This window comes from Echeneis naucrates, chromosome 8 (genome assembly GCF_900963305.1).
Source record: "Echeneis naucrates chromosome 8, fEcheNa1.1, whole genome shotgun sequence".
Taxonomy (NCBI): domain Eukaryota; kingdom Metazoa; phylum Chordata; class Actinopteri; order Carangiformes; family Echeneidae; genus Echeneis; species Echeneis naucrates.
In genome coordinates, this window is record NC_042518.1 from 2,357,638 (window position 1) to 2,381,716 (window position 24,079).

The 24,079-nt window shown below is 45.9% G+C and overlaps 1 protein-coding gene across 1 annotated transcript in view; it reads right to left on the reverse strand.

The window, feature by feature from the left end:
* shank1 (SH3 and multiple ankyrin repeat domains 1) overlaps nucleotides 1-24,079 on the reverse strand; it is a 40,629-nt gene that overhangs the window by 9,113 nt on the left and 7,437 nt on the right. Inside the window, exons 2-18 of the mRNA XM_029508802.1 lie at nucleotides 20,799-21,002; nucleotides 20,294-20,365; nucleotides 19,869-19,977; nucleotides 18,033-18,187; nucleotides 17,291-17,458; nucleotides 16,087-16,203; nucleotides 15,661-15,738; nucleotides 14,979-15,045; nucleotides 14,651-14,820; nucleotides 14,440-14,561; nucleotides 13,680-13,831; nucleotides 12,434-12,547; nucleotides 11,799-11,874; nucleotides 2,175-2,257; nucleotides 1,966-2,090; nucleotides 1,679-1,814; nucleotides 1,518-1,598 (exon numbers count right to left, since the gene is read on the reverse strand). Of these exons, the coding sequence (XP_029364662.1) occupies nucleotides 1,518-1,598; nucleotides 1,679-1,814; nucleotides 1,966-2,090; nucleotides 2,175-2,257; nucleotides 11,799-11,874; nucleotides 12,434-12,547; nucleotides 13,680-13,831; nucleotides 14,440-14,561; nucleotides 14,651-14,820; nucleotides 14,979-15,045; nucleotides 15,661-15,738; nucleotides 16,087-16,203; nucleotides 17,291-17,458; nucleotides 18,033-18,187; nucleotides 19,869-19,977; nucleotides 20,294-20,365; nucleotides 20,799-21,002 (2,029 nt within the window). The remainder of the gene's footprint in view (nucleotides 1-1,517; nucleotides 1,599-1,678; nucleotides 1,815-1,965; nucleotides 2,091-2,174; nucleotides 2,258-11,798; nucleotides 11,875-12,433; nucleotides 12,548-13,679; nucleotides 13,832-14,439; nucleotides 14,562-14,650; nucleotides 14,821-14,978; nucleotides 15,046-15,660; nucleotides 15,739-16,086; nucleotides 16,204-17,290; nucleotides 17,459-18,032; nucleotides 18,188-19,868; nucleotides 19,978-20,293; nucleotides 20,366-20,798; nucleotides 21,003-24,079) is intronic.

Below are 24,079 nucleotides of genomic sequence, written 5' to 3' on the forward strand. Positions count from 1 at the left end.
TCAATCAGTATGCTGATATTGACCGATCTGTTTGTGAAATGCCGTAAATCCAGTTTGGCATCTCTGTGCTTCGGTTTCCCCCCCGGCAGCAAAATGGTTTTCTTCTACCTCACGTTAGACCCAGCGAGGCTGCAGGCTTTATCAAACACGTAGGTTTCAAATATTGTTACTTATCCGCCAACATGTAAACTGACATAAGCTTTTATTTTTATTTATTTATCTCCAATAAATTAACGGCAGACGCTCCTGCCAATGTGGACGTTGTGCCAAATATTTGGCATATTAATTTGTGGTGACTGTTGTCGATCACAGGGTTTGAACTGAGCACTGGGTTGTGTGTTTTATAGGGATGTGGGCTGAGGGCGAGGGGGGGGTCAGGAAACCGGAACCTGTGTTTTTCAGACCAGGTGCTCATGCTTTGTGCTGGTGAGGTCACACCACAGACATAAGGCAGGTGAGGAGAGGAGACCGGGGAGGGATGAAGCTCAGCTCCCGACTTACAGCCGCTGTGCCAGAAACAGATCTGAGACCAGCTGACGGAAGATTCAACTTTTCATGGCGAACATCGTTGATGTTTTAGACGATCACCAATTATATCATTAAAAAATAAAAATAAAAAAACAGCACTGGCCGACGTTCTGATGTGCAAATGGGGGCGTTGACCCTCACTCTGCACTCTCCTCCCACTATTTTGCCTCAAATAGAGATGGCACAAGCGTAGCCACACATAATGCTGTTCCCATAGCAACACACCTAGAACAAAGTTGTTGTTTGCTTTTTTTTTTTTTTTTTTCCCTTCCTCAAAAATTACTCATCTCAATAATTTTATCCTGGGTGTGAGTTTTTCTTCGACGTTCCGTTAAAGACGAGAACAAAAGAGGGGCTTGAGTTCCTCCGACCTGCTCCCCGATACGTTAAATCCTCAAAAGTTATTTGTGGCGCCTGAAAAACTCTTGTCATTCCACAAAATGTGTGTGTGTTTTATTGGGAGGTGGGGGCTGCTCTGAGGACACCAGGGGGGGTCAAAGCTGTGGAGCCAGGCGGCGGTGGGCGAGGGGCAGGAAGGGAGGGAAGTGCAGGGGGGTTGGTTGGAGGGGCGAGGGCAGGGGAGGGGGGGTCACAGGGTTGGATGCTGGCGACATTTTTTCTGGGGGGCGGGGGGGGGGGGGGTTACCTGTAGTGGGGGTGCTGGTAGTGACAGTGTGGAACCTCTGAAAGAAGTGAAACGCATTGAGAGCGTCATCCACGGCGGCAGCCAGTCGTCTTCTCTCTGTCGCTGAGTAAGTACACCATCCTCCTCTCCGCCGTCTAAATTTAGCCCATTCTCACTGTAAGCATCCTTAACCCCCCACCCCCACCCCCACCCCCCCCCGACACTGGTTTCACACTGTATCTATCACTCCTCATCACCTCAATCTATTTCTACACACTAACTTCTTTTCTTTTCTCTTCTTCAGCTTTAAAGCATCCTCCATTTATATCAGTGTTTGCGCCCCCCCTCCCCCCTCCCATCTTACCCATCTCCTCCAGCTCTGAGGTCATGGATTTGGATCGCAGGGCGATGGCCGGCGTGCTCAGCCTCTTACTCTGCTGGGGAACTGGACGGAGGTGGGAAACAACATGAGCAGTCAGTCAGACTGTTTCAGAGCAACAAGAAGGCTGCGGCGGTCACACTCACTCTTCTTCCTCGAACCCTCCTCCATGTCGGGGTTGCGGGTCACCATGACGACCTTGACCATGAGGCTGTTGCCACCTTGCCGGATCATGTTGACGACCTGACGGTGTCCGACTTTCACCACGTTCTGGCCGTTGACCTGCGACGGAGAGACGAAAAATGATCAGTAATTCATATTCCTGAGAGAGTGTTTGACTCAAAATGTAACTGTCCCAAAGTAAACGTCCACATCTGGGCAGATTTTTTACAAACGGTCTGTGTTTCCAGCCTGAAGGTGGCCGGATGGTCACCTCTATCAGGAAATCCCCCATCCTGAGTCCGGCTCTCCAGGCCACGCCTCCCTCATCCACTGACTCCAGGTACTGCAGGGCAGGGAAGGCCGGGGTGGGGGTGAACTCCTCGATGGGAGTCTGAGCTGGGTGGAGACGCAGAGAAAATACGGTCCGTCATGTGATCAGAGATAAATCAGCCGCTGGGTGTTTACGCCACGTCGTCTTACCTTTGGCTCCTCGCAGCACGAAGCCGAACCCCTCGCTGTCTTTCTTCTGCAGAAGCACCGTCTTCTCCTTGATAATGTAGTCACTAGGCGGGAGGAGACGGAGGACAGAGACAGAGACAGAGACGTCAAACACCCTCCACCTTTATCAGCCTAAATCATAACTTTTATCTTCCGACTACACCGACCACGTCCTCTGTGTCCCCTTTTGATGACATCACCAGCAGCACAAGGAAGAAACTCACTCAGACATTGAATTACGTCAAAACTGAGAGGCCTGATGTGCTATTTGATCTTTGTTTTATTTATATTCCTCATGTAGATATAACACCAGGTTAAGGTTACTGTGTGAAAACACAACTTGACTGTAAAATAATGTAAAGTTTCCCATGATGCCTTAAGACACATTTTTATTTTCTGGTCTTAACTTGCTAACCTTTAGCAGACGGTTTGACTCTTTTATTGCGTTTTTGTTCCTCTCCGTTTCCTTGTTTTTGTTGTATGTTTATACCAACCTTTGTGTTTTCTTACTTTATATTTCAGCTTTACTTGTTTTATTGATTTATTTTGAATGTTCTTAATGAAGGACTTCTGTCAGCTCACTGCTGCTGTTTGGGAAATAAAGATATAAAGCCAAAAAAAAAAAAAAAAGCAAATAATTCAATTTTACTTCAATTCCAGTAACACGATGACAGACAGTGTGACTATTTTGGTCACAGATTAAACATTTTCTGTAATAAAAACATCCAAGAGAAGAAAATGTTATTAGATCAGGTAAATTAGGACAAAACCTTAACAGATTAGGTCGTAATTTCTGAATTGTTAGAGGCCCTTCATGTGGAAAATCTTAAGAACCAGTGACCTAAACAGATAAAATATAGAAATTGGCCAAAACATAAAGCCCTCCCCACCCCCATCACGACGGTGACATAAAACTGTGTTTTGCTTAAGCTTCACTTTGGTGCATGTTTCTGACAGCGAGCCCAGAGCCAGTTTCTACCAGAACCTCAGTCAGAGATGCTATATACAGTCATGACGGCGCTGCCTGTTGCCTCAGCAACAGCGAGAACTGGACGCAGGGAAAGTTGCTTGAGTAGGTCCACGCCGGAGCCGAGCCGTGTGATGGTTCGCTTTTAGTCAGTGACAGCAGAGAGCAGCTCGCAGGCAGAACCGTGCTCCTTCACTACGTCCTGATTTGGCTTCTTTATGTTTCAGGACATGTTGTGCTTTTTACACTCAGAGTTATTATATTACTTTAAATGAAAGATTCCTTACAGTTTCCATTTAGATGCATAATAATTGTATTAGATTGATCAGTGAAGGTTAAACTGGTCCAGGTCAGGTCTGGACAGTTTCCAGGTCTTCTTTTGTCTCTTTGTACTCATCACTGATCTTTGTGTTCGAATCCAGCTGAGACTCAAACTCAGACTTTTGCTAGACATGAGACCTCTGACACGTCCCACGTGGAGACTCGGCTGGGTGTTGGGGGCTGTTATGAATGGAGAGGCCATCAGTCAGTCAGGGGGGGTATATATGTCGCGTCAGCTGTAACATACTGTAACTACATGCTGATAATCCCATCGTGCACCAAAATAGACCCAGCCCACTCCATCTGTTCATCCCTCCCTCTCCCTCTCTTCACCGGCTTCATCTTCCCTTCCTCATGGCTCTGCCCACTCTGTACCTCTCCCTCCTCTTGTTATCCAAACTTCTCATCATTCACCCTTTTTTTTTTGCATCTAATCACATTTCCCCTTCTGATCTTCTTCATTCAGTCTACCGAGTGCATCACACCCTCCACAGGCTGTGAGAGTCTCTCTGTCTCTGCCAAGGCTCGCTCTCTCTCTTTGTTATTCTTGTCCTCTTCTGTTCATTTCTGCTGCCCAGTCCAGACCTCCAGCGCTCTGGAGAGCCAAGTGAATAAATGAACATACGCTTTACTGTACACATCCACACAAACGTGATGCTCAGGGTGAGTTGTGAATATAAATTTGCCTTCATGTATAAAAACTGGAGTTTTGCTACCGGGATGTTTCGGATGTTTAAATTCAATAATGTGTGCTGGAAAAACAAACAAACAAAACTGCAATAACACACTTGAAGCAGCAGCTATTTTAGCTAAAATCTGAATGATCAGATTTGGATTAGTTCGGTCAGATGCCGGCAAACAAAGACACACACTCATCACGTTCATAGGCTCACTCCGTCCCTGCAGGCAACACCAGCAACAGGTCACAGCAATTCACTCCATTACTGAACCGAGCAAACGTGGAAATTCAGCCTGCATGTGCCTGCAACTTAACACCAACAGCAAATCATTTTTCTGCATTTGCTTCCCAGCTGGCAGGATTCAGTTTTATCAGCAGAAGCACAGTGGAGTACATGTGGAGATGACAAACTGAGGTCAATAATAAGCTGTGATGTAAAGAGTTAGCTTTAAAGATCGTGTGATGTTGAGAAAAGTGAAGCAGAAAATGCAGGAGTTGTAGGATGGACCACTGCATAGATGCACTGTGTGTGTGTGTGTGTGTGTGTGAGACAGCGTGAACGGCCGCAGTCCTCGAACACGATGTGTTAAATGTAGGTCACGCCGCTCGCCCCGTGCTCACCCAGCGTGTCGGGTTGCATCTCGTGCAACAAGCATCAGCCACTAACTGGAGCTCTGCTGTCTTTGGAGGACGTCGTCCATTCTAAGTGACATTAGCTGTGTCCAGGACCTGTCCCTTTTCAAGGCCTGTTCAAGGCCCCCCCAGAGCTGCAGGATCATTATAAACTGTGCAGAACAGACTGTGCATCATGTGAGGCAGACTGTTAGCAGGCCAGTTAGCACTGTCTGCTCGGTGGCTATCAGATGCTTGCTAGACTTTTCGTGTAACTTTGAGTATCTTTAAACCACTAATAGTTTTTAATTCTGTGTGGAAGCAGTACAGACGGTCAGTTCTGGTCTCTGACAGGCTCTGCTGTCTTCAGGGCCACGTCCCTCGGAGGAGACCCTGAACTGGGACACACTGACGCTCAGTATCAGTCACCCAGTGTTGTCAGCAGTGTCTCAGATCCAGCACAACATGCAGTGTGGTGTTCGGGTTAGCACTGCTAATTTACTACACAGGGAGGGAGCCAAGGCCTGGTCCAGGTTTGGTCCAGCAGGCTCCCATACAGGGTTCAGGAAGAAGATGGAACTTATCATGCATGCTGCATCGTTAAAACTCCTTCACGTCTACTGTTTCCATTCTGGCAGCTGTCTCTCTCTCTCACACACACACACACACACACACGTAAACATTCAGATCCATGCTATGTTTCAACCAGGACTCAAGAACACATGCAATCAACAGAAGGAGACATCTGTTATGATCAGCAGCAGCAAACACACAATACATGCACATAAAACACACACACTCACACACGCATACATAAGCATGCATGCACATAAGCAATCTGCACATCAGTGACAGCAGTGAGCGTCAGTCCTGCCGGTGTAGCAGAGGGCTTGAGGACATTCGTTCTGCGAGCGATTCAAAGCAGAGAGAAATCAAACGACACACACACACACACACACTCACACACATGTTCACACAGTGAAACGCAGAACGGCTGCACTGCTCAGACGCCGGGTTGTGCAGCAGCAGCAGCAGCAGCAGCTCTCGTCCGTCCTCGCTCTCATACATCACACAGTCAGACACACTGAATCAAACACGTCCGTCTGCGAGCAGGCGCCGCAACATCTGTCAATCCGTCTGATCGATCCTGCCCTGCCAGCCATGATGTCCACATGCATCCCATCCCTCCCTCCTCCACCAACCCCCCCCCCACAACAACGTCTCCCCCGGCAACTGGAGGGAGAGAGAGGGAGGGAGAGAGAGAGAGAGAGAGAGAGAGAGAGAGAGAGAGAGAGAAGAGAGGGAGGAGGGGGGTATAAAAAGCCATGGCAGGTACCTGTAAATGAACCAGACGCTCCTATTCACAGGGCCGAGCGACGGCCAGGAAGAAGAGAGGGAGAGGGAGAGGGAGAGATCCTCCTCGCCGCATGCCCCCATCGCCATTTCCTCCCCTCCCTCTCCTCCTCCTCCTTCTCCTGCTCCTTCTCGTCTTCCAGCGAGACAGCAGCGAGTGCGAGCCGCGAGAGAGGAGGAGGAGGAGGAGGAGAGGAGGAAGAGGAGGTAGAGGAGGAGTGAGAGATGTAAGAAGGAGAAGAAGAAGAAGAAGGAGGGAACGGGAGAGGGAGAGGGAGAGGGCCGAGCTCTCCCAGCCCCTTCATACTTAAGACAGAGAGGAGGGATGGGAGAGAGAGAGAGAGAGAGAGAGAGAGAGAGAGAGAGAGATGGTTTGCTGTGACTGCGACATAAAGAGAGAGAGAGTGAGAGAGAGAGCAGAGGAAAAGGGAGGGGGGGTGAGGTGGCTTTGAAAAAAGAGAGAGAGGTGATTGGGTTTCTTCACAGGGGGCGACATGCACAAACACACATGTAAGGACACACAAACACACACTCCAAACATGCATGCTTTCACACAAACTAAATTAAAACACACACACTCCTCATTTGTCTCCCCCCCAAACACACACACACACACACACACAATCTTTAGTTCATATGTATAGTATTCACTATGTTTCTGTCACTGTCATGATTCCATTCATAAAAACAGATGCCACTGAGATAAATGTGTGCTGTACAGTACAATTATTCATTCACTGGAGGTGTGTGTGTGTGCGTGTGCACGTGTGTGTGTGGTGGTGGTGGTGGGGGGGTCATGAAGTTTAAAAATACTGAAAATATTTAATTATCATAACAATGAAAGACAAGTCAGATTATTATTATGTAACATCACACAGCGACAACATGAGCTGCTTTCACTGACCTGGCATGCCTTTAAATCACACTTAACCTCAACCCCCCCCAGCTGACCCCTCCCCTCACCCTTTATTGATTTATTTTTTCACACACACACACACACACGCACACACGCACACTGCACCTCCTCACATTAGCTGTAAACAAAGCATGAATGAGAGAGGGCAGAGCAACGGAAAGGAGGGTTGGTGATGGTGGAGGTGGAGGTGGTGGTGGTGGTGGTGGTGGGGGGGGGCCTCGACGCAGACAGGAAGAGGAGAGAGGACAGAGAAACAGCTGGCGGATGAGTGGCGGAAGGAGGAAGAGGAGGAGGAGAAGAGGAAGAGGAGAGAGGTACAGATTCTCTCAAATAGGCACTCACATCATCTCTTAGCCAGAGCCTCCTTCCCCCGAATGTCGAAGAGCTTTCCTCCGCCGACTTACCCTCCCTTCCTTCCCTCCTTCCCTCCCTCCCTCCCTCTCTTTCTTTCTCTCTTTCTTTCCTTCCTTCTCCCCTCCTCTCTTCTTCTCCTTCCTCCCTCCTGCATTCGAGGACGATCACAGCTCTGGTCCTCTCTCATCTCTGCCTTTTTGTTTCTCTCCGTGCATGTCAGGCTACACCGCTGTGATTCTGTGTGTACACTGTGTGTATGTGTGTGTGTGTGTGTGTGTGTGTGTGTGTGTGTGTGTGTGTGTGTGTGTGTGTGTGTGCGTGTGCATGCATGTGTGATGAGTAAGAGAGGGACAGAGAGAGAGAGAGAGAGAGAGAGAGAGAGAGAGAGCAGGAGAGAGCAGGAGAGCAAACATACACAAGGTCCACATGACTGCACATTTGTGTTTCACATGCTGTATTACTGTATGTGTGTCTGTTGTAGTACAGCCAAACCTCACACGCACACTTTGATGCAGTGTTCAACCCCCCCCCCCCCCCCAAAAGGCAAGTCGAGTCAGGCAAAGTCAAAAGAACCACGTCAACCAACGATGTGCGTTTTGGTGTGGACTACAGCAGCGTTTTGTCTGTGCGCTCTGCCTCCTCTCTCCTGCAAAAAACAAACCAAAAACCTGCTCGCTCATCCTCATTTGACCTGCCGTTGGCCCAAAAGCAGTCTCATGTGGGCCAGCAGAGGAGCAGCAGCGTGTACAGATTGTGTGCAGCCGCTCGGTGCATCTGTGGCGAGGACACGGCGAGCAGATGAACTGTCGCTTTACAGCTTTCATCTGCTTTTATTGAGCAAAAACAACGTTCAAAGTCTTTCAGCCGCCGGTTCGAAGCTGCACTTCAAGTCAATGCAGAAAAAAAAAAAAAAAAAATCAATCAAAAAAACAAACAAACAAACAAAAACAAAACAGCAACTGCAGAAACAAAAACAGTTACACTTATTTTAATAACACGTAATTCAGCACGTGTACTCGGGTTTGTCAGGAGGTGAGTCGGCTCCACATAATGTGCAAGATTATGCAAATTAATACACAAGGTTCTTACTCCAATGAAAAATTATTTAAATGTATTTTGTTGCTTTTAATTTTGCGACATTAGCAACGAAGTGGCTGTTAAAAAAAACCCACAAGAAAACAGACAAACACAAAAACAGCGTCTGCACAGATTTGACAAAACACAAACAGTAAATTATGAAACACAACACAGCGTGTCAGCATCTACCTGGACCTGCTCCTGTATTTATATCACTTTATATGTTGTCTTTTTATTTGCAGTTGTTTTTTTAGCCCTTAAATATTCTGAGGTTTTATGAAACGTGACGTTTGAGATGTAAAATGAATAGAGCTGAGGTGAATTTGAAGGTTAGCAGCTGAACTGTGGCTGCAGATGTGACAGTGGCAGGGTGATGCAGGAAGAAGGTTCTGGGTTTGAATCCATAGATGGATCTTCAACATCATTAAAATATTCAGAGTACGTCTCAACAGAAACGGAGAGGACAGCCTGAGTTTGACCTTTGCTGACCTTGGTCGAAAAGATGGAGGACAAGTAACACAAACGCATCCAACCAAGGAGAAAAGTGGAATTAGATGAGGAGCAGATGGGAAAGTACGCTGAGGACAAACCGGTGACACGTGAAGGGTGGGGAGGGGCATAACAGACGCACACAAAATTCGTTCAAAATCGTAATTTGTCAGTCATTGTATCCCTCAATCCTCACGCTCCTGTTAATGTAATCACCACGCAGCGTTATCGAGTTTCAGCAGTTCATCCTGCTGACGGGTGGACTCAGTAATCACGCCTCATTAGGACTGTCATAGTGGGCGGAGACAGGCGACGGGACAAACAGGACGCCTGTCTGTTACAGGTTAACCAATACGATGGGAAACATCAGGAGATCGAAAAACGCTGACACAAGAAAAGATGACAAAAAGAATAAAAGTCAAATTCATAAGTGATAAACCGCAGTATGACCTCCTAATGTGAGCAAACCTGAGGGAGGCTGCACGTTAATGCTACATAAGTTCACTTTACACCAGGTGGAAAGATGCACAAAACTCACACAAAATGAGCCAACGCACATAACTGCACAAAAATCCCATTCATAGCGCGCGCTAATCCACCAGCCAGCAAACAGGAAGACGTTCTGTATCACAATCACAAAAGAGAAACACAAGGTCACTGATTGAAATCCTGTTTAGTCTCATTTTTGTTTGTCCGATTAAACTATTTGATGTTGGTCGTTTGAAATGTGAGCAGAGACTGAGGAGCTGACGAGCTAAAAGCTAACATGCTAACAGAAAGTGTTAGAAACACTGGTCTGTGCTCGATCCCCGGGAATGGGGGGAACCTCCGGCTTCCTTCCTTTCTTCCCTCTTCTCCGGATTAAAATGGTTGTTCGTCTCTACATGTCAGCCTTGTGATAGACTGGCGTCCTTGTCCAAAGTCCAGTTCACCCCATCGTGATAATAATCTATGTTTTGAACCGTATGAAGGTATCGAGGTATTCTGTTAGCGTTTATTTTTGAATCTCAGTGTTGGAGAAATAGATTTTTGGGCCTGATGGGAATGGATTCATCCAACAACAAATTGATTTTATTTTTGTTTTAGTCCAGACCAAAGTGGTGGATGAAAACGATGCAAACGTTTTCCATCACTACTAAAAAAAAAAACTGTAATAATTAGAATCATATGAGCATTGAAAATCCATTTCATGTGTTGCTTCAGTCTTTAGACAGAAACGGCAGAGAACATCTTTCTTCTCTTCTTACATGTGTCTCTTTTCACCCAAGTTCTTCACCCTGCCCCCCCCCCCAAAAAAGACCTACTCTCCCTTTGGAGTGCCCTTCACTGTCTGACCTCCAGATGGAGACACCACAGGGGAGAGTGGGTGATAGAAGGAAAATTAAAAAGTGCAGGGGGGGTTAGCGATAGCAGTGATGAATAGAAAGCGAGGGACGGATGCAGAGATGGTCAGGAGACACGGCCAAATATAGAGGGATGAAAGGGAGGATAGGTGAGATATTACATGTAGAGATAAAGGCTGAAAAAGTAGGCCCGTGTGAGGGCGGCTCTGAGTCAGCCGTGCCTGCTCGGCCAAACAAACAGTCTCGGGCTCTGGTCTGCGCTGCAGAACACACCGCTTTAATTATCCATGATGTGTGCGATTTGCAAAAACATATGTGTGTGTGAGATTTTGCATGGCCGAACGCTTCACTTGCATGAAATGTCACTGCTGATGAAAAGCATGTTAATAATAAATGATGCAATGTGCATGAGTGAAAGAGAGAAACTGTAAGCAGGAAGGATAAGAAAAAAAAAAAAAGCACGACCAGGAAAAGAAAGAAAACTGGGGAGAGAGCCGAGGAATCACAAGGTGGGGGGGGAATTTCACATTAATAATGCATGTGATTGATAACGGCTTTATTTCTATGTAAATAATTCTGTCTCCGCTCCGTCCAAGTTCTGGACACTGAAATGAGTTTGCCTCAAATTAAAAGCATTAAAAGGAATGACATGAAATTAGTCAGCTTTAGTGAGATAAAGTCACATGGTTGGAGTGGATAGAGGAGAGTTTTCTACAGGAATGAACGTTAAAGATCTCAGCTGTTCTTCTAAGACCTGATGATAGTGCAGCCGTCAAGGGCAGGGTCGATCATCTGGTGATTTCATAACAACGGACGGCACCAAGAAATTTCAGACTGAGTCACCAGAGTGGCTTGAAAGCACCTTAGAAAAGTCCAGCCCACCTAAAAACTGCAGCCTGGCAACACAGATCTGAGGCAGACACACAAAGGAAGGAGCAGTCCTCCCCGCTTATATTCAGGAAAGCTCTGCCTCCAGGATGAGCCCAAAGTGAGAGCAGGCGGATCGGCCTCGTAGACCCGAGGCGGTCAGCGCTCGCATGCCGTCATGCAACACCGCAGGAATCAGCAGCAACGCCACACATCGCACAAATCAAAGCACCCAGTGAATCACTCTGTGAATCATCTTATCTGGATGGATGTGTGTAGAATGTTTCCATACAAACAGAGTCCCCCGCAGGCTCGTGCTGCGTGTCTGAGCCGCGAAGCAGTCGGGTCGTAATGAAGAGGGTGTCAGTTTGAATTCCAGCTCAGCGGGAGGAGAGGAGAGTTGCATCATGCTCCTTACCAAACCGCTTAACCCCTCGGCCCCTCGCTTCGAGCGGCACAGTGAACAGCAGCGGGCGTGTGCAGCTTGACACAATATCACACAATAACACAATATCAGATACCCCTGTGGTGGGTCAAGTACCAATCTGGTGGGGCCCGTTATCCATCTACACACCCGCTTCTTCAATAAACACCTCGGAGTGACGGCGAGCGGCGAGGCCTCTCTTACCTGGGAGCGTCAAAGCTGTCGTAGGATCCCACCGTGTAGTGGCGGAACAGCCTTTTGGCTCGTTCTCCGCGGCTCTCTGGAAATGAAAAAAAAAAAAAGAGACATATATATCACAGGGACATCACGAGAACTTGATCCATTTGACCTATGACCCCTTCACTGCTGTCACTGTCAAAGTGATATGAGCATCTCTTTAGCTTTTCTTCAAGGTTACCTGACCTCCAACCTACAGCTGAAGCTCCAGTAACACTTTTATTAGATATAAACGTGATGATTTTCTGTTTTTCTGTAGCTTGGCGAGCTGTGAGACATTTAAGTGGAGCCTATTGTTTAGCCACGTTTAGCACGAAGCCTCATGGGACTGCTCATGTGGCTGAAAAGTCTTTGTCTTAAAATAAAATAATATTAACAAAATAATATTGTTGGTAGCAAAGCTAATGCTGATAATTACAGATTCACTCCACAATTTAATCAGCAACAACAACAGAGAAGCTCTTTTTTCCGTCTACATGGTGATATTAGAACTAAATTAGCATCTTAATGCTACACTGGTTATCACAGTGTCACACAGTGTCAATGACCTTTCTGTGTGTGTGTGTGTGTGTGTGTGTGTGTGTGTGTGTGAGAGAGATCACCTGATCTGTTGTCTTGGCTCCGAAGCATCACTTCCTCCACGCAGTCGGAGGGGAACCAGCCCGTGCGACCCCTGACCGTCCCCTCCCAGTATCCTCCTTCGCCAACACTCAACACTGAGGGGGGGGGGGGTGAACACACCAAATGTGTCAGGAAGAAACACAGCTCAACACACACAGACACGCACATTTTTAACTATGAGAAATGAACACACACCAAAAGACGACTCTATCCAGACAGAAAGGAAATAATGTAAATACACACACGGACATGCAAACCTCCAACATACTCACCAAGACGTACATACCTGGCGACACCTTAGACTCACTCACAAACACACACATATTCATACCTGCAGACATTGAATACAAACATATACAGACCTTACACACATGTTAGGAAATGACTATTTGACAAACTTATGTGAGGACTTTGTGTTTGTTTGTTTTTCTTTATTAATAATTTTATTATAATATTTTTATGTAATTTGATTTGGTGAATATGCTTGTTAGTGAGAAAGACAGGTGAGCATAGCTTAGCTTAGCACAACAACTGGAAGCAGACATGAAACTGTTTTTATCAGTCTGAAATGTGAGTAACTTACTGGATCTACAGTCATCGGGGGAACACATTAGAAATGACAAACCTCTAACTCTGCTGTTTTTCTTTGGATGATAGCGTTAGCTGCATTCGCCGTGTCGTTGCTCATTTTCCATTAGCATTAGCTAATGCTAGGCAGATAACTAAATGTGCTTGTGATGCAGCATCTGGGTCAAGTCTTTGTCAGTGAGCTAAACAGTGTTCGCTTCAAACCTTTTACTTAAATTTGACCACTGCAACAGTTAAAGCCCTGCAGTCAGCAGCTCACATCCCATAAGGAACAATCTGAGGCGACGCCAAAGCTCAAAACAGAGACAAGTGTTTATTGCACATGTAAGATCATGTTACTTTAAATCTGTCATGTAGCTTCTCATGTTTCCACCTGCTTTACAAGCGGAGATTAATTTCATCTACGTGTTGTTTTTAAAGGAGCAAAAGCCCTCAAGGGCGTTTGTCGGAGGGTTTAACAGTCCGGTCAGGTCGGTACCAGCTGTTAACGACATTACAAAACACCCACTCCTCAACAGGAAGACACTTTGAGCTCATGTGGAGGACAAAACGCAGTGCTACTCTCCAGCACACACACACACACACACACACACAGAGATGTGAAAACTAACTCCCAGTGTGAAAAGAACAGATGCTAACCTTTGACCCTGTCGCCCTTATTAAAGCTGATCTCTCGCTCTCCCTGTGCGGAGTGCGCCCGAGTGGCCACGAAGACTCGTCCTGGGACGGCGCTGTAGAGGCGTCTTCGCTGCCCCGCCATCTGCACGGTGGTGGTGGCGGTGGGGGCGGGCCTGGAGGTGAGAAACAAGAACTAAAATCTATATATAAAAGTAGAAATGCAAAACTGTCAATCAGAGAAAAGAACTGCAAATACTTAAGATATCAAAAGTGCATTTTTTTTATATATTAATAAAACTGATAGAGGTGAGGCAATTTTGAACTAATCAACTGTTGCATAGTTTAATTTATATTATTGTGTACGCAAAATAAGAACTAGAATAGCTTCATTTAAAATGTGGTGGAAAATTAGCTGGAAGTTCAATCTGTTATAAATAATCTTTCTTCCCTGGAAATGATGCCACAAAATTGTGTTTACCAAATCAAACACAAATGGATGAATGTAGTTATTTAGTTTCCAGCACTGGTAGATACTTCGACTGTTTAAAACTGAAAATGGGAAATGATTTACCCATATTTTGATTTATATTCTTATTTTCTTTTGATTGCAAAAAAGTGGCCAACTGAAGTCGATCACAAGCTACGATGAACCAAAATATAGAAAAAGAAAACATTCAAAGCTCTCAGACTGAAGATGGAAGAACATTGAACCGCTTTTAAACCCTTGACTGAGACGAGACTCAATAAAACATCCGACAAGTTCTCAACCTCCGACACTCACCCCTGTCTCCGACTCTGCCGACTCCGGTCCTCCTTGTCTCCGATCCTGCCCCGGGACGGGGAGCGTGTCCTCGCCCCTCTGGGGCTGCTGGAGCTCCGCAGGGTGCCGGTGTGCTTATATCCCTGAAAGACAACACAGCGAGGGAGGTTTTCATTGGAAAGGACTTTTTGTGTTGGACGTTGTTTTGTCAGCTTTGCGTTTTTGCACACACCTGCACGGACACGATGTTGGTGCCCGGCGCGTTGGGGACGGCCATCCAGTCCGGCAGGTTCATGCTGCTGTCACTGTTGGCCCGAAGGAAAGGGTGAGGGTGAGGGATCGTCAGCGTCCGGCTGCTCTCCCGCCTCTGGGGGGCGTACTTCGGAGACTCCACGAAAGGAACTGGGATAGACAGCGAGCAGATTTCCTTTTCTTCATTGTTGTGTTGCAATTGTTTCTCTGCTCCTACTTCCTTCTATTTGTTCATAAAAGTCTTAACTACCTCATGAAGACGCTGCAGGTGAAATGTGCAAACTTCAGATCAGGCCTCCGTTACTCACCAACATCCGTGTCCCGGTGATTTTTGATGATTTCTCCCAACTCAAAATGTCCGGACATGACAGCCACCTGAACACACAAACACGCAATGCAAGAACAGGAAGGGCAGGCAATATTTCTATTAATGTGATCTCATGATAAATCTCATTGATGAAGGTTGCCTGATTTGAACCCTGCACAGGAAAGAGTCTCTTGGCTGTTTACATTATAATTCCTACCAAACTGAAAATCCTGCAACGTCATTGATGAAAGGACATCTGGAGCTACAGAGTCAAAGTTAAAAGGATAATACAACAAAAGCACACGTCCGCTCTCACACGAAAACATATTTTAATGTTCTTTCCAATGCTTAGAAAAATATATTTTTATGCGTATTGTGCAGCTCAGCTTTCTCTGTGCCGTCTTCTCTCTTGTTTTCTGTCTTTTAGTCAAACAAACACACAACAGAGCTGTCTCAGCTGTTTTTTTTCTGCACCAACAGAGTTAATGCATCCAGATTAAAGGGTCACACACACACACACACACACACTCCTGCCACCTGGGACCTGTGTGTGCATCATGGCACAGTAATGGTTTAAAGTGAAATTAGGTCCTGGCACTTTCTGCTACGTTAACTTAATAAAACACTAAACCATGCAACCAGCCACCACACATAATTATGCAGCCAGTGCACTCAGTGATTACCTGAAAGGGGGTCTGCCCGCTGTTATTCTTCGTATCTTTATTTGCTCCCCGGTAGAGCAGGATTCGTGCACAGCTTTCCTGCAACAAACAACACAGATGAACACGCATTTACAGTAAAATATAAATTCTGTAATTACAGCTTATTGTGGTAAAGCATGTGATTTGTCCGAGTGGCTTCAGAGAGAGTGCTGCAACGTCACTGCAGACGTGTTCTCAGACTGTCTGTTTTTGTTTAGTGCGAATAGCTGCAGGTAAAAATGTAAATTAATTTGAAGCTGCACTAATTTATGAGATGGAGGGGGATGTGTTCAGGTTCGGGATTTATGTCCAAGCTGTCTGTTGTGTGTCCTCACAGCGTTGGGGGTCATGTGTGTGGCTGTAACCTTCTCGTCCAGAGAAACTGCTCTACCAGAACAGAAGCTGTACCTTGTTGTATAAAGCACAGATGTGCAAGGCAGTGTTTCCAGAGGCATTCTGGGAGGAGGAGTCCGCCCCGTAGAAGAGGAGGTGCTCCAGATGCTGCGAGTTACCGTTCTGACAGGCCTGAAGATCGCAGCGACGAGACGGAAGAGAAAAACAGCGAGACGAGCGGGAGAATTAAAAAATAGAAGGATTCAATGCGATTCTTAAATAGAGAGGATGGAGATGAAGAAAATGAAGAAGAAGAGTCAGTGTCGAGTCATAAAGTGACACCATCTAACCTGTGAACTCAGAGGGGCGGGAAACAGTGTAACAACAATCATCACACAGACACACACACATCCAGGTGGAAACGTTTTCTTCAGAAGCTTGAGCTTTTACAGATATTTAAAAATGCAGACATATTATTTTCCGTGACGGCGCCACGTTTGCTTTCCAGGAAAACACAGGCACGTTTTCTGGCCGCACATGAAGGAGCGTTAGAAACGGGACAGCCTAGTCCCAACTTTATATCAGCTAAAATAAAACACGGACTTCCTTTTCATCCTTTGGTACCAGATGATAATAATAAAAAGCTTCCCCGTATAAGAAAACAACAGAAATGTTGACCTAACTGAGCTCAGCTGGTTGCATCATTATTACTGTGTGAAAGTGAAATAAATCTTCATTTCAGTTCAGTGGGATTTTACTTTTAAGGGCTGAAGGCAATAAAATATGGTCGACCACGTCGCTGAAGGAGTTTTATTTGTATGAATTTCAGTTTGGGGAGTTTTGGTGGGGATGAGAATATAGTTTATTTATATATCGAAGTGTAAAAGGATTCAACTCCGAATGAAAACACCAGACTTTCAGTAAGATAGAGGCTGATGAAAAGATGAAGAGGCCTCTACCTTTATTCTATCTGTCCTGGCCTCACCGCCGCAGGGTGGGGCTGGGTGGGCCGGAGGGTGGAGGGTGGAGGGGGTCCAGTATGAAGAATGAGAGGTGGTGTTTCATGGCAATGAGTGGAGACAGACGCTGCGCACACACAACACAGAGTAAACTGGAACATTACAACAACAACAACAAAAAGATGCAGTTACTCTAAAAACCCTAAAGAACCCTGGACGGGGCGTTTCGTGTTTAATTAACTTAAATGACAAACTTGTTTTGTAATATTTTCTTGTTTTTTTTTTTAGGGGAACCAAACTACGTGGGCGCACACATGTACCTGATGCGTCTCGTCCCAGCCGTTCTCGTCCCTGATGCCAAGCTTGGCGCGGTGGTAGAGCAGTGTTTCGCAGCAGGAGGTGTCGCCCCCCGTCAGCACAGTGTGGTAGAGAGGCGTCAGCCCTCGCCGGTCCTTGTAGTCCGGCGACGCACCCAGAGAGAGCAGGACCTGCGGGACGGCACGGACGATGGAATTCATGAGCCAGAATAGAGTGTGAGTTTGAAATCAGGATGGGAATACAGAGCCACGGGGTTCAGAGAGGTCGTGCAACACCTCGGGCTAAAGAGAATAATGTTTCTTCTGCAAATCTTGATGCTGTTTAGCATCTGTTTCTTTCCTTCTGCCAAAGTAACACATGCAATTATCTCCCCCTGAATGAGGGGGAGATACCCTCCCCCCCGTCTACAGGTGACTGCACTCCTGTTGGTTTGGGAGCTGAAATCTGGACAAATGCCTGAAATGTAAATGTGCCGTACGCTTTCCAAGCCATGCAATCCGAATTTTAATGTCCTTTTTTTTCCTTTCTCTGCTCTGGTTGAATGGTAGAATAGTTTTTGTATTGTTTTGTTGTTCATGTGCATTTTGTGCGTTGGCTGGTGTGGATGGCTGAATGCGGTGGGGGGGGGGCGTTGTTCTCCACAAAACAGGATGATGCTGTATCAGTGGATATAAACGCTGGTGTGCGTTCAGACGACAATGAAGGGACAATAAAAGGGAAAACGCCGTGGGTGGGGGCGTTTACCAGCAGGGCGGTATGGCGGTGGCCTCGAACGGCCTTGTGTAGCGGCGTGAGTCCATCTTTGGCGCGGAAGTCAATATGAGCCCCTCCGTCCACCAGGACCCGGATGGGCTCGCCTCCACCCGGCTCGCACTGCACCGCCAGGGAGAGAGGAGTCTCTGGAGGAAGCACACAGATGAAATAATATTAACGGTTCACTGAAAACCAGATCATTGGCTATTGGACTGTCAGATTGGATTGAAGTCTATGTGAAAATGTCCCTGCTTCACTCTTTATTTTTTTTAGCTCTAAAGTTTTCCTGATGACTTTATGGTCTCAGTCTTCAATACAACATGATATTTTTTTTTTTATTATGGTCCATTTAGAGGAAGAGCAGGGGATGGATTGGGGGGGCGAAGCTACTTTGTGAGTGACATATTGAATGACCCAATCAAGATAGAGTCTAGATCTCCTTCGGTTTAAAAAAAAAAAAAAAACCCAACCAAGGTGGCTGACGGCCAAATCAGCCAGTCACCAACCAGCAGGTGAGATCAGGATGAGCTTCAGACTAACTGCTGCTTCTCCCAAAGAGCCATCGAAACTTTTCAAGTCACGCTGACATCAAACCAAACAATGAAGAAACTCAAAAATTAAAGCTACAGCAAAGTTCAATGGCATCGAGGAGAATAAAAGCATTCAAGCATTTCCAGTTCAAAAAAATAAATAAATAAAAAATGGATGCAGCGATTTGGCTGCCATGGCGACGGGAGAGTTATTGGCGAAGAGGAAAACAACTGAGGTTTTCTTTTTATCTCCGAGCTGTTTCTGTGGATCTCCAGAACAATATAATTTGGAGACATGTTTTGACGGCACTTCCTCTGAAGTTACTGTGTGATGATAAAGCAGAGGAAGCCCGTTCAGCGCTCGGCAGAAGTGGAAGCCGAACGTGGCAGAATCATTTCCTGTTTTATTAAAGGAACTCAGTGTGAGCCCTCGAGAGAGGCAGACAGATGGGGAAGGACAGGAAACCATCGAAGGCCAAGGCTGACATGGAGGAGTGTAGTTATTTGACATGACACAATAATAAAGACAACAGCTACTTGTGTTTGTTGTTTTTGTGTTTTGTCAGTTACCTACAATGAGAATTCTGCTGATAACACACTACACAGCCATAGAATAGTTAATACTGCAGTTAAATTTAAATAAACACATCCTAAAGGATTATGGGACCTGATGACTTCCTGGCTTTGGTTTCCTCACCAGTGTGCCGGTGCTTCATCTCTGCTGCCCCCCAGTGCTCAGCTGCCGAGCTGAGTTTCACACCCGTGATGTCAGGCTGTGTTTAGTGTGTTTTGACACTTGCTCCCAGAGTGGCTGGAGCGGCACGGTGCAGTGCAACCAAACTGTGAATGAGCAGTCTGCTGTACCCCCCCCACCCCCACCCCGCCACGAGCAATAACAGGATCCGACAACAGCCACCAAATTGTGAACAACGCTGGCTCAGATCCTTGATAGAGTGTCGGGCCAACGTATACTGTGAAGCCGGAGGGGCGGTTCGTGGTGGGGGGGGGTGTGTGTCTGTTAACAGAGAGTTTAAAGGCCGAGTTTACACAACAGAGCCACAAGTGCAAGCCACAGAGAAAACACACATTTAGTCTGCAACCTTGGTGCCTCAGTACGAGTCTGGTTATGTGAGATCGGGATAATAAAAAAATGTTAAATACAAACTTGACATTGAGTCCACAGATGGAAGTGTTAGAAAGTCCACGTAAAGACTCTTCAGACCAGTTTGTTTGAAACTCTGTTCCAGCGCTATCCCATCGTGTGACGTTAAACAACAGCACAGAGTACTTTTCTTACCGCCGGTGTCAGCGTCCTGGTAGTTGGGGTCCAGGCCTTTGTCTATGAACTTGGCCATCTTGTCCACAGCGCTGGTTTGAATATAATCCATGAATTTCTTCAGGCTGGCCTGCAGGTGGAGAAAAGAGAAGAGTTATGAAGCATCTACAGAGTATCTGTCATTAACTCTGTGTGGAGGTTAAAGTCCTCATTTTTACATTTGTTTTATTTTCCCACCACATAGATTTTTTTCTCTTTTTATCATGTGTTTGTTGTTGTTATTAAATCATTATTAGTACTACTCGTACTGTATTTGCTGATTTTATACCACTGGTCTGTTGTGATGTGTGACGTTACTATAAAAAGCATCAACACAGAGTTATAATATGATGTAACACACCTCAGATAAATTCATCCTGACTCAGGTAAACTGTGCGTGTTCATACCTTTGTGTGCAGTTTGGCCAGCTGCTTCTCATCCAGATTGGTCTGTTTGTAAACTCTGGTCTTGTACCGAAACTGAGAGGAAGAGAAAGAGAGAAGAGGAGACCGGAGAGTTAATTCGAACACGGAGGCCTTTTGTCCTCAATTCTCTCAGCTTTCGGCCTAGATCCACCAAAACGGGGCCTGCAGATTGATTCTCGTTGGCCTGATCTGGTTTGCTTCTAATTCACTGAGGTGAAGAAGTGTTCTGGCTTTACAGCTGTTAAAAGGCAGTTCAGAGACGTAATGTAGCTCGAAGAGAAGCTGACTGTAGAGCTGAATATGGAGATTAGAGGCTGCAACATGAAAACACAGTAAGTCGGAAGTGCAGTTTTCGGATTAAACCCGATTAAAGCCCTTATATGTCAGAACTATGAGGGAGTGCATCATATCACTGGAACACGAAGGAGTAACAGTGACATCTTGAGGCTATGCTGCCGTCCTGTTCTGTTAAAACTGTCAAAAGTACCTCCAGATATGGCACGCCTTTCTCGAAGGACTGTGGGTACTCCCTGAGCAGCCTCTCCTCCTCCAGGAACTTGGCGTCGTGGCCGTCGGTGGCCGGCTGGAACAGCCCGTAGTTCAGGACGTCCCGCAGAGACTCGGTGAGGGAGCACAGGACCTGCTGCTTGGCCTTCCACACAGTGGCGTCCGGATTGAAGCGCAAACATTTCTGCAGAAGAAGAATTAAAAAGAAATTAGCATTTTGGACAGCAAGAGAGGCAGCAGCAGGCAAAAACAGCTTTCATCTGGACTTGGAAGTAAAAAAAAAAAAAAAAAAAAAAAGATCATCCGAAGGAGTATTTTATTTTTACAAATACAGAAACTGAGAAAAAGACACAAATATTCTGAAACTAGACTCATAAAGTTTTAAACATGAGTCTGCCTCAGGCCCGAAAGCTGCAGTCTGCCACATATGGGGTAAATGATCTGTAATATACTGGGGGGGGCAGACCATCTGTGACTTAAGAATATCCACCGGATTTCAGATGGAAATACATTTAAAAGTGTATCCTATGATACAGTTTCATTCACTGTTTAAACTTGAACTGGTCTGTTTTTAATATTTTGGGCTTGTGACAAAGTGAAGACCCATTTAAGTGAAATTCTAAAAAATTTTACACACAAAAAAATCCAAAATATGAACCAGATTTTTTGTCTTTTCCACTCAGATTTAGTATCTGAGCCCCTGAAGGGGGCCGAACTCTGGTTTGGGAAAGACTGGACAAACAAACCTGAGTTTACAGTTCAATTAAAACAAGTCCAGAACTTTAAAGTCCGTCAGGAGGTCAGTATGTTCTTAGGCCAGCAGTAGTAAAAGCGTTTGAATGTTGTTGTCTGCCGTTTAATCGGAATTCTTCAGGAGGTGAAACTAACGCTGATCCTTTCTTTGGTGGAATAAAAGAATCACGAGGTTTCTGCTCTCATCAGGGGTTTGATCTGGATCTGGATCCTGGGGTCTGTTCCTGAGGCAGTGGTCTCCCACAGAGGCTGTTCCCCATCTGAGCCAGCAGGGGGAGGCAGAGCAGAGTGGAATGGGGGAGGCGGGGTGACTCCCGGAGGCCTCGGCCAGCAGGCGGGAAGAGAATGGCGGGATGCTGCAGCTCCGAAGTGTTTCCGGTGGACTCGGGAGGCTCCGTCAGCAAAGTGGAGCAGCAGAGCTCAGCGCAGATGGCTGACATAAGGTTTTTGGCTGTGCTCTCTCTCCTCTCTGTCAGTCTCTGCCTCTCTCTACCTCGCTCGCCCCCTTCCCGCCCTGGATGATGGGATGTTCTGTGACCTTGAGGCGGCAGCCGGCTGATTGGTCCGTCCAAAGAGCAGCCAGCTGCAGGCATCCCTGCCTCCTACTGCATCAGTGAACCAGCCAACACGAAGCCAACAGCTCTGCCATTGTCACTAATCTTAAATCTCCACACACACACACACACGCATTGACACACATTCCTGTGTGTGTGTGTGTGTGTGTGTGTGTGTGTGTGTGTGTGTGTGTGTGTGTCCCACAAAGGAGGAGATAAAACCCTGCACGGTGGGTTTTTTTGTTGCAAAGGAATAACATGTAACATTTTTCTCTCTCTGTTTTATTCAACATCTCTGCACGCGCACAGCCAACACCGTCACCATGGAAACCGGTTCATTAGTGGAGCAAGCTGCTGCTTGTTGCCATAGAGACATCCCTGTGTTCCCTAGGAGATGGGGTATTGGGAGGGCGTGCATGTGATTGTGATAGTGCGGATCGTCGGTGCACGGGTTTCTCTTTTTCATGTGTGCAGAGCATGTTGGTGTGTGTGTGTGTGTGTGTGTGTGTGTGTGTGTGTGTGTGTGTGTGTGTTACAGCAGCCTGGGAAAAAGAGAAGTGAGTAGAGGGGAGGGGGATGTCTTAGATTTTCAGAGTGAAAGAGGATGAAAAGGTGTGTCTGTTTTTATTAGATTAGGTTTCAGAAAACACACTCTTACACTCCCATCAAAGGATGCAAGCAAAGACTCTCAAGCGATTCACATTCACAACAGAAAATGAATGTGAAGAATTCAGTCGGCAGAAAGGAGCAACAATCCCACCGTCGACCTCCACAATTAAATAACGCACACATTCAACACAAACCAACAAAGTGAGACTGGTGCAGGGTGCTCATCGATCTGCAGACCTCCAAGAATGCGATCGATCCTGCAGACAGTTAGAGCTCAGATTCATCAGCCTTCGGAGTAAACTCGACCTTTTTGTCAGAGCAGACGGTTTTCAGCTCACATCACAACATTTTCCTCATCAGCTCAACAACACGCACACTTAAAAATCACAGCTGTCACACTGCAGCTTCGCCTCCGGTCGAGTGTCCTTGGTGTGGAAATCACATAAAATTTACTTAAACGACAACATTGTTCCAGCGTCACATTATTAAAGACACAACAAGATGTGTTTTTGTGTGCTTCTCTTAAATTAAAGTGCGTCCATGAAACATTCTGAAGCTACACAACGCACCCGGACGTGCAGAGAAATGTTTTTCCAGATACTCTGTGGACTGTGCCCTGATCTCTGTCTAGGTAGTTGTGTGTGAGCTGCTTGTGTTGTTGTAGTTGTGTTGCTACACGCACACATTTTGGTCCTGGAGCCGTGGCTCCTTTTAAATCACTTCTGAGAAATCATTTTTACAGATTTGCTTTTGTTTTGCTCTTGTAAACTTTACGATGGTATTATTTTGTCATGATCAATGTTTTATTTTGTGTTGTTTGTTTATGTCCTGCTCTGATTCACGTCAAAGCATTTTATTCATGCAACACTTTTGAAAACAAACTTTATAAAGTTATCATTATTATTATTTTCCTCGTGCACTCAGTTTTTATATCCTACACATGCCGGTGTTCGGAGAGATTTATCATTGTTTTTCTTTCCCTTGTTAGAAAGCATGCTGATTGTGTGTGTCTCCCTTTTCTTTTGTTTTTCTTTTGTGTTTAACAGTATTAAATTTAATGTGATTTAAAGAAAAGTTTTGTCAGCTACTTTAAATACCTGGAGGAAACGTTCAAGTCAAGTCGATTTTTATTCAAACAAAAAGTTACCTCAGGGACGAAACCTGCGCAATATCAATTGATTATAAACTTCTTTTCTCTCCTTCACTTGTTATTTGAAGAGTTGCCCAGTTATTTGGATGAAACCATCAGATGGATCATTTTGTTTGGCCTCGGCTGGCTGTTCCTTCAGGAGTTTACGAGCTTCCTGGTTCTGCCGTGGCCTTTAAATAGTCTGTTCCTGGTCCT